At 38.5% G+C, this 10205-nt stretch overlaps 1 protein-coding gene across 1 annotated transcript; it reads left to right on the top strand.

Annotated features, from left to right (window-relative positions):
• The first annotated feature begins 1731 nt into the window (after window positions 1-1731).
• Window positions 1732-8391, top strand: LOC306852251 (lysophospholipase D GDPD3-like). The gene is made up of 10 exons (XM_079388962.1): window positions 1732-1936; window positions 3031-3073; window positions 5152-5287; window positions 5371-5416; window positions 5517-5635; window positions 6654-6743; window positions 7033-7166; window positions 7407-7466; window positions 7542-7593; window positions 7685-8391. The coding sequence occupies exons 1-10, from the start codon at window positions 1789-1791 to the stop codon at window positions 7820-7822; spliced, it is 966 nt and encodes a 321-aa protein (XP_079245088.1). The 5' UTR covers window positions 1732-1788; the 3' UTR covers window positions 7823-8391.
• The last annotated feature ends 1814 nt before the right edge of the window (window positions 8392-10205 follow it).

Raw genomic sequence — 10205 nt, 5'->3', positions numbered from 1 at the left:
ATGTAAATACACATTCTTGTCTTTGATTGTTATGAAAGGATATTTACTCTGATATCAAGTGTGATTATGGTCAGTATATTTTTGGATTATTTGACTGTACATACAATGACCAAACTATGTTATGATTATATTTATAATCAGTTACTTGTGGAAATTATGCTGTAAAAAGAAATACACTTTTTAACATTTAACATCTTTACCAAAAACAAATAATAATAAAAACTATTTAAAAAAAAAACGCTACAGTAAAAATCTGTTCATTGGTTATGGTGAAAAACTGTAATTGTTTAACACTACATTACGTGTAATTTTACTGTAAAATAATCTAAGATGTATTATTTGTCTTAAAAACTATACTGAAAAAAATAGCATGGAAACAAATTTGAAACTGCTAGTAAAGTTCACAAATATTTACAAAGAAAGGCAAGTAACACAATTAAGTGTGACATTTTGAAGTTGAAAAACTGAAATAGTATTTCTTGTAAAATGTACTCCAATAATCATTTACAACTTCAGAATATATATATATATATGTTTTCAGTGTACAAACTACTGTACAATTTATGCTCACAGTTAAAGCACATTTACAGAAGTCCCAGCATGACACATCATTTATTTCATTTACTGTTTATTTAAATAGTTTTTTTTTTATTTTATCAGGCCCAGTTTTTACCATAAATTTAGCCGTAATTTGGCCTGGGGCCGGTAGCATGAACTGCTTCTTAAAAAGTCAGTCATTGAATTGTTGTCCTTCAAGACAGTCAGTGATGAAAAGGTAGAAAAGTAGGACTGATCACCTCTTGTTGAACTAGTTCTTAAGACACAGTCTGACCCGGTAACTTCTTTACTGTTAACACCATGAAGGGTTAAACTAGATGTTGTAGCTCTCCTGATTTCATGTGACCTGACGGAGTATGAGGAAGAGATGGAGTTCTCTCGTTCTCTCAGGACAGTGCTGTTGTTGTGTGATTAAATCATCTTCTGATCATGATCGATTGTGCACATGACACTTCTTGGACTTTTCATAACAGGTTTTACTGGTTTTTGCCAAAAGACTCAAAATGCAACAGATCACCTGACTAAAAGTTAGTAAAAATGCTGGGTTCATAATCAGGTCAGAATGTGTTGCGCTGAATATTTGGCAAAGGTCTAGTCTTAAACTTATCTTTAACCCAGTTCCACCTTTCAAACGACACACAAAGGCTGGTTTCTGATAATAAATGTAAGCAATTCCCATTAATTCAGTTTGGAGCCACGTCATAATTTTACATGACATCATTACAACATGGGGAATTTTCCAGCCATCATGACATGAACGAAATAGGATCTTCTTCTCAAGTGTTTGATGGAGTTCTTAGAAAGAGCCGGTCATTATCAGTAAGCAGAAGTGTGGCTTCGGTCAAGTCAGACGCTTCGATTCATGTGAAACCATCTGAAACTGTGACCACAGACCACAACAGTTCAGATAAAGGATCGAACTCACATCTATAAAGCCAAAGATGGTTTTTTTTATGGTTTTCAGTATTATAGTTGCACAGTCTGAACGGAAGTGTGATCAGATTTTTGGAGTTCATGATTAAACCCTGTTTTGTCTTGAGTTATGATATCAGTATTGCAGCTAACCACACACCCAGCTCTCATGCATGATCACATGCTGGTTACACAGAACAAGCCATAAATCCTGCATGAGATAAGACTTATAAAGCCCAGCTTCAGAGCAGGTGGAGGAAAGACTGCTGATCCGGTTCTGAGAGTCAAAGGGCAGCTGGTGAGAGATTGGCTGTTATTATGATGGACACACTGAGCCTGATTCTTCTCCTCGGCTCGGCTGTCGGAGTTTATGGGGTTTGTTCTCTGTATTTGCTGCGCAATCCTTTGATTCTTCATAAGAAGAAACGGCTGGAGTTCCACTGCAGACACATTTCACACAGAGGAGGCAAGTGCACCTTTCTTCTGAATCTATAAGTGTTTGAGATAAATAATATCTAACTATGATATGTGAATAACTAATAATAATTATACCTTTTAATACCTAAAAATACTATAATACTTAAAATACTAATAATGCTTAAAAAATTATGGGTATGATTGGTCAAATTTACCATAATTTATTCAAATTATAGTAAAAAATGTAAACCTTTAACATTACTTCTCAATTATTATTATTTATTTGTTTTAATTGTATTTAACAACTAGGCTATTTTTTTAAACATTTGTTTTTCACAAAATGTGAATATTGTAAACAGTATTTTAAATATGTTCATAAAATGTTTGTTTTTTTAAATGAAACATTTTTTATTTATTTCATTTTTAAATTGGTTTTATTTTTGATATTTTTTGTGTGATTTCCTGAAGCTCAGACACTACGAGCAACACCAAGATCATGGGCTCGATTCTCAGCAGAATTGATAAAAATTGATACAAATATACACCTTCAACGCAGCATACATTTCTTTGAATACATTTACATTTATACTTTTAGCAGAAAGCGACTTACAGAGCATTCAGGCTATACATTTTTTTAATCAGTATGTGTAATAATAAAAGCTTCTGCCAAATGCATACATGTAAATACCCTTTAAAAACTGACATAACAACATGCTTTTATTTTTTAAAGTGAAGTGACATACTGCCAAGTGTGGTGCTCTACATTTAACCCATCCAACATGCACACACACAGCAGTGAACACACACACACACACACACACACACACAGCAGTGGGCATTTATGCTGCGGCGCCCGGGGAGCAGTTGGGGGTTTGGTGTCTTGCTCAAGGGCACCTCAGTCGTGGTATTGAGGGTGGAGAGAGCGCTGGACATTCACTCCCCCCACCTACAATCCCTGCCGGCCCGAGACTCGAACCCACAACCTTTGGATTACGAGTCCAACTCTCTAACCATTAGGCCACGACTTCCCCATACCTCAGTGTTGAAACTTTGCAAACATTTCCAGCAGCTCAGAAGTGTTTTTGGGTCAAATTGGCCTAAGTGTTGATTTAGAGATGAACTAATGGTTTATGCTGCTTCCAGGATCTGGAGAGAAGATAGAAAACACAATGGAAGCGTTCACACAGTGAGTTTCTCCTTTGCTGGGTGTCTGTCTGTCTGTCTACTCATCGAGTGTGTGTGTTTGTGTGTGTGTGTGTGTGTGTGTGTGTGTGTGTCTGTCTTCTCTTCTTCTGTCCACTCATCATGTGTGTGTGTGTGTGTGTGTGTGTGTGTGTTCTCCTCTTCTGTCCACTCATCATGTGTGTGTGTGTGTGTGTGTGTGTGTGTTCTCTTCTTCTGTTCACTCATCATGTGTGTATGTGTGAGAGTGTGTGTGTTCTCCTCTTCTGTCCACTCATCATGTGTGTGTGTGAGTGTGTGTGTTCTCTTCTTCTGTCCACTCATCATGTGTGTGTGTGTGTGTGTGTGTGTGTGTGTGTGTTCTCTTCTTCTGTCCACTCATCATGTGTGTATGTGTGTGTGTGTGTGAGAGTGTGTGTGTTCTCTTCTTCTGTTCACTCATCATGTGTGTATGTGTGAGAGTGTGTGTGTTCTCCTCTTCTGTCCACTCATCATGTGTGTGTGTGAGTGTGTGTGTTCTCTTCTTCTGTCCACTCATCATGTGTGTGTGTGAGTGTGTGTGTTCTCTTCTTCTGTCCACTCATCATGTGTGTATGTGTGTGTGTGTGTGAGAGTGTGTGTGTTCTCTTCTTCTGTTCACTCATCATGTGTGTATGTGTGAGAGTGTGTGTGTTCTCCTCTTCTGTCCACTCATCATGTGTGTGTGTGAGTGTGTGTGTTCTCTTCTTCTGTCCACTCATCATGTGTGTGTGTGAGTGTGTGTGTTCTCTTCTTCTGTTCACTCATCATGTGTGTGTGTGTGTGTGTGTGTGTGTGTTCTCTTCTTCTGTTCACTCATCATGTGTGTGTGTGTGTGTGTGTGTGTGTGTTCTCTTCTTCTGTTCACTCATCATGTGTGTATGTGTGAGAGTGTGTGTGTTCTCCTCTTCTGTCCACTCATCATGTGTGTGTGTGAGTGTGTGTGTTCTCTTCTTCTGTCCACTCATCATGTGTGTGTGTGTGTGTGTGTGTGTGTGTGTGTGTTCTCTTCTTCTGTTCACTCATCATGTGTGTGTGTGTGTGTGTGTGTGTGTGTTCTCTTCTTCTGTTCACTCATCATGTGTGTATGTGTGAGAGTGTGTGTGTTCTCCTCTTCTGTCCACTCATCATGTGTGTGTGTGAGTGTGTGTGTTCTCTTCTTCTGTCCACTCATCATGTGTGTGTGTGAGTGTGTGTGTGTGTGTTCTCTTCTTCTGTCCACTCATCATGTGTGTGTGTGAGTGTGTGTGTGTGTGTTCTCTTCTTCTGTCCACTCATCATGTGTGTGTGTGAGTGTGTGTGTTCTCTTCTTCTGTCCACTCATCATGTGTGTGTGTGAGTGTGTGTGTGTGTGTTCTCCTCTTCTGTCCACTCATCATGTGTGTGTGTGTGTGTGTGTGTGTGTGTGTTCTCTTCTTCTGTCCACTCATCATGTGTGTGTGTGTGTGTGTGTGTGTGTGTGTGTGTTCTCTTCTTCTGTCCACTCATCATGTGTGTGTGTGTGTGTGTGTGTGTGTGTTCTCTTCTTCTGTTCACTCATCATGTGTGTATGTGTGAGAGTGTGTGTGTTCTCCTCTTCTGTCCACTCATCATGTGTGTGTGTGAGTGTGTGTGTTCTCTTCTTCTGTCCACTCATCATGTGTGTGTGTGAGTGTGTGTGTTCTCTTCTTCTGTTCACTCATCATGTGTGTGTGTGTGTGTGTGTGTGTGTGTTCTCTTCTTCTGTTCACTCATCATGTGTGTGTGTGTGTGTGTGAGTGTGTGTGTTCTCTTCTTCTGTCCACTCATCATGTGTGTGTGTGTGTGTGTGTGTGTGTGTTCTCTTCTTCTGTTCACTCATCATGTGTGTATGTGTGAGAGTGTGTGTGTTCTCCTCTTCTGTCCACTCATCATGTGTGTGTGTGAGTGTGTGTGTTCTCTTCTTCTGTCCACTCATCATGTGTGTGTGTGAGTGTGTGTGTTCTCTTCTTCTGTCCACTCATCATGTGTGTGTGTGTGTGTGTGTGTGTGTGTGTGTGTTCTCTTCTTCTGTCCACTCATCATGTGTGGGTCTGATGTGTCCAGTGCTGTATCTGTGGGCACTGAGATGCTGGAGATGGACTGTCACCTGACATCGGACGGCTGTGTGGTGGTCTCACACGATAACAACCTTCTGAGACAAACCGGATACGACAAAACTGTGTCATCTCTCAGATTCCAGGTAGTTATTTTAACCATCAAACCTCCTCTTTTCATCTCCCTATTATTTGAGATGGCTTTTGAATCCTGTTTTGTATGTTTCAGGATTTGCCTCTCTATGAAGAGCGACTCGAGGTCACCTTTTATGTTGGTAAATACTGCGATAGGCTTCTACACTTTGTAGTGAAGCTCTAATTATTACTACATATAATGTTATGATGAAATATGCAATGTTGCTTTCCATGTGTTAGGACACTACAGCACAGGGAAGGACAGAAAGTTTGTATTGCTGGAAGACGTCTTCAAGAACTTTCCTAACATGCCAATGATACTCGAGATCAAAGAAAACAATGACTTGCTCATCAGAAAGGTAAGATCACGTTCACTACATTCTCATTTAATTCATATTGCTGATCAAGTTTGTTTCTGGATCACAATCATCGTCTGTGCTTTCACTATTTTTTGAAATCCGTCCCTGTTCTAGCTTGCCATTGAGAAAAAAAGCAGAAATAATTCACTTTAAAACAATATAAGTGTGAGCTTAATGTAATGCCTGTGGACACTTAACTGTTGTTTCCAATTAAATGAACGTATAAAAGTTGAGTGCTTTTTAACCCACTTAAATAGCCTATGTAATTTTATAATTAATTGTATAATTTGAAATATGATTAAAGTGTACTGCTAACAGTAGCGTACTGACATGGTAGTCTAAAATACACTTTAATGTCATTTCTATTGATTTTAATAGCCTGTTGAAAAACACTACAGTTAAAATGATAATAATCAAGTACTTTACATGTGTTTTAGTAGATACTCAACACATTGAAATAAGAGGAGCATACTTTTTTAAAGCACAACAAACGACTAAACTAAAGCGTAAAGACTTTTATATATTACTACAAAGTGCACTTTTTGAAAGTGTAGTCTATTTAAGGCATTTTATTTCATTAATATGACATTATATACCAGTATAGTCTATTAAAAACAAAAACCGTAAGATTTGACGTTCAGTACAGGTGTACACGGAAAACTATTAAACACACACAAGATACAATTATTTCCTCAAGATGAATCTCTTCCTGTATCACTCAGGAAGGTGTTTTGGATAAAAGCGTCTGCTTTATGATGAATGACAATATAAATGTAGGCTAAGGACCATCAACGGAATCCAACAAAGCGTTAGGCTAAAATTCGTGACTACATTTCGCTGGCTAATTCATATGAATTTGTACAATCTTGTTTGTATGTTTTCATACGATTCATCATACAAAACTGCCATCTTGTAAACAGTTTGTGAGTTTTGTCATTACTTTCAATAATGTTATTTAGTTCTTCTACTTGTAGAACTAGACTTGATGAATAAGTATATGGCTGTTATGTTGCTGTAGGTCTGTAATCTCGTGAAGCAGTATGGCAGAGAGACTATCACAGTTTGGGCTTCTGAAGAGTCTGCTGTTATGGAGAAATGTAAGAAGCAGGTACAGTATCGTGTCTCTATAGGGGCCATTAATCATAGAAGTCTTAGTAAACCTTTCCAAGCCTTCATCTGGTCTTATATTTCTCGTGTGTGTGCGTGTGTGTGTGTGTGTGTGTGTGTGCGTGTGTGTGTGTGTGCGTGTGTGTGTGTGTGTGTGTGTGCATGTGTGTGTGTGTGTGCGTGTGTGTGTATGTGTGTGTGTGTGTGCGTGTGTGTGTGTGTGTGTGTGTGTGTGTGTGTGTGTGCGTGTGTGTGTGTGTGTGTGTGTGTGTGTGTGCGTGTGTGCGCAGAACCCGCTCATGCCCTATATGTTCAGCCTAAGGCGTGGAGTGCTGCTTTTGTTGCTCTTCTATACTGGACTGCTTCCCTTTGTTCCTCTGGGGGAAAGCCTGCTGCTCTTCTACCTGCCCAGCGTTATCAACAGGTCCGTCAATAACCCACCTCTGCATTCATTACTATGTGAGGAGGACTGAAACTCATTAACCAAACATATTAGAAGTCAAATCTTCAGCTATGCTTAGCAGTAACACTTTACAGTGAGGTTCCATTAGTTCACCACATCAGTTCATTTCCTAATAATGCTAACAAATGAGACCTTGTTAACTGTATTTACATCCATTGCATTTTACTAATACTAATCCAGTAGTTATGTGTGATCTCTCAGGACTTATATTCCAGAAGAAGCCATTCTGAAGAAAAGATGTGTGGTGTCTCTGCTCCAGAAGTAAGTAATATTCATCTTCGAGCTGTCAAATCACTTCTCCATCCGGTTTTTTATTGTGTTTATTGATGTTTTTAGGTTGACCATGCGGAAATCGTTGTTTGAACACTTGATCAAGAGAGGCTTGCAGGTGAATATGTGACTTTCCTCCGCTGTTTAAAGACTAAACCAGTTCCAGTCCAAAGCAGAAGCGTTCATTTCATCTCATTTCTCCGTCTCAGGTGCAGCTGTTTGTGTGCAACGAGGAGAGCGATATGGAAGCGGCGTTTGCGGTCGGAGCGACAGGCGTTATGACCGACTATCCCACCCTCCTCACAAACTACATCAAAAAACACCCTCCACCTCCTGCTGTCTGTTAGTTCCTTCAGAGGAACAGTAAACACTGCTTTACCAGGAGATCAGGCTACACTTCAGTAGTCCACTCCACTAACACTGCAACTACATGTCAACACTCGATAGCAGACTGTTAGGTGAGGGTTAGTAGAATACGCTGACATGTAGTCTGACAGTATACTAATGTTAGCTGACAGTATACTAATACTCATGTAGTTAGCAGTGTTGGGGGTAAAGCACTACAAGTAACGAGAGTGATGCAATCAATTACTTCTTTCAAGTAACTAGTAAAGTAATGCATTATTTTTAAATTTACAACAAAATATCTGAGTTACTTTTTCAAATAAGTAACAGCAGTTAAATAGTTTCCCATGTATTGAGTGACAGCTCTGGTGTTGCCATGTTGAGAGAAATCCTGCAGCCGCTCTTTTGGTGTGAAACGGCCTTTACAGCTGCCAAAAATATAACTTTGGGGTTTTTGTTATTAAAAATATTAACATTTAAATTAATAATTTGATTCAATGCACTTGTGTACATACATGTTTACATTGTACTTTTATTTAAATGTATTTTTAATAAAACAATACCTGCATGTAATTAAATCTGTAATTCATTTCTATAATTACCCTGTACCTACCCATACCACTAACCTAACCAAAACTAATCTCTAACTTTACCCATGTTCTGCAAAACTACACGAATGCTTGAAGCACACTGTGCCTCACTTTTTTTGAGTTAAAGACACCAACTGAAGTGGGATCAAATGAGTACACTTTAAAACAACAAACGTGAAGAACTTTATGCACTATTTTTAATAAGGTTTATTTTGCTTGTTTATAGAATGATGTTACTTTTACATTTACAGCAGGGAGAGTTGACCCAAAAACAGAAATTCATCATCATTTACTGATCCTCAAGTCGAGTTTTGTTCTTCTGCTGAACACAGATGATGATATTCTGAAGAATGTGCTTAATCAAACAGTTCATCCCATTCACTTCCACAGTAAAGAAAACAATACAGTGGAAGTCAATAGGGACCGGAAACTGTTTGGTTACCAGCACTCTTCACAATATCTGTTGTGTTCAGCAGAAGAAAGGAACTCATACAGGTTTGGACTTGAGGGTGAGGGAATGAGTTTGTGTTTTTTGCTGAACTGTCCCTTTAAGGTCATCAGTGCACTCAGAGCACCTGCAGAGGATCTCGGTCTCGTCGGGAGATCTCTACGCTAACCGTCTTGTCCAGTACTGCGGTCAGTCTCTGTCTGAAGACGGTCAGGAATCCTCGCTCACTGTTGCTGTGCTCGCTGAGAATCACACTGGTGCCGGCAGAAACCGCATCCAGAACCTCGTGGTGGGACATCTCACCTGAGCATCAGAGAACAAGCTATAATCATGCTATTCTTCAGCTCTCGGTTAGGTGTTTGTGTGTGTGATGTACCAGTGATGAAGAGGTCTGCTTTCACTCCAGATCCGGCACACACAGCAACCGTCTTCACCAGAGAGCCTCGATCAGCACACACACACACACACACACACCTCAAGAGCTGGATCTTTCTCAAGCAGACTGGGAATGTGTGAGGCATTAGCAGCAGTAGGGAAATAACTACGAGAATAACAAAGTGCTGTAAGCAGTAAAAACTCTATGATTGTGATAATACATTAAAATATCCTTTTTTTAAAATTTTGTGGTAAGGATTATAAATTGCTCTATTTAAAAAAAAAAAAAATATATATATATATATATATATATATATATATATTAGTGCTGTCAAACGATTAATTGCGATTAATTGCATCCAAAATAAAGGTTTTTGTTTACATAATATATGTGTACTGTGTATATTTATTATGTATATATAAATACACACTCATACAGCATACATTTTGAAAATATTTACATGTATATATATTTATATAATTTATATTATATATAAATAGATTTAGTAAACAAATATACAAATTTTCTTATATGTATGTGTGTGTATTTATATATTTTTAATGATAATCTTTAACAATCAATCACTATTTTAGTCTTTACACCTCAAAATATCACATTTATCCAATGTGTACTTTGTAATCATTGGGAAATTTACTAGCAATGTCTTAGTGAAACGTAAATCCTACATTGATATTTTCCCAGTGTAACAGTCAGTTTTTGTGCAACTAAAGTAACTGTAACGCAGCCTTGCGTTCGGTTCAATCTAAACGTCCAGGGCGTAGATGACGCGGGGGACGTGTCCCTCCCACTTTTTATAAAAAGTAAATTCGTCCCCCGCACTTTTTCATTGGACAGTTGTGTTCTCGATATGTTGAGGTTTTAATAGAGCAATGTATATAAATGCAGAATGATTTAAAATTCAAAGAGACAAGCTATACATGACGTTTACGTTTCCATGGCAATCAGACACT

This window comes from Barbus barbus, assembly GCF_936440315.1.
Source record: "Barbus barbus genome assembly, chromosome: 32".
In the NCBI taxonomy this organism is placed as follows: Eukaryota; Metazoa; Chordata; class Actinopteri; order Cypriniformes; family Cyprinidae; genus Barbus; species Barbus barbus.
The sequence above is the reverse complement of the archived record's forward strand: the minus strand, read 5'-3'. Positions and strand labels throughout refer to the sequence as shown.

Excerpts from the sequence above, each read along its gene's own strand:
- LOC306852251 (XM_079388962.1), top strand. The coding sequence starts at position 1,789 with ATGATGGACACACTGAGCCTGATTCTTCTCCTCGGCTCGGCTGTCGGA. Across the intron at positions 5,636-6,653 it reads ATGACTTGCTCATCAGAAAG|GTCTGTAATCTCGTGAAGCA; the intron begins GTAAGATCACGT and ends ATGTTGCTGTAG. Across the intron at positions 7,167-7,406 it reads CTGCCCAGCGTTATCAACAG|GACTTATATTCCAGAAGAAG; the intron begins GTCCGTCAATAA and ends GTGATCTCTCAG.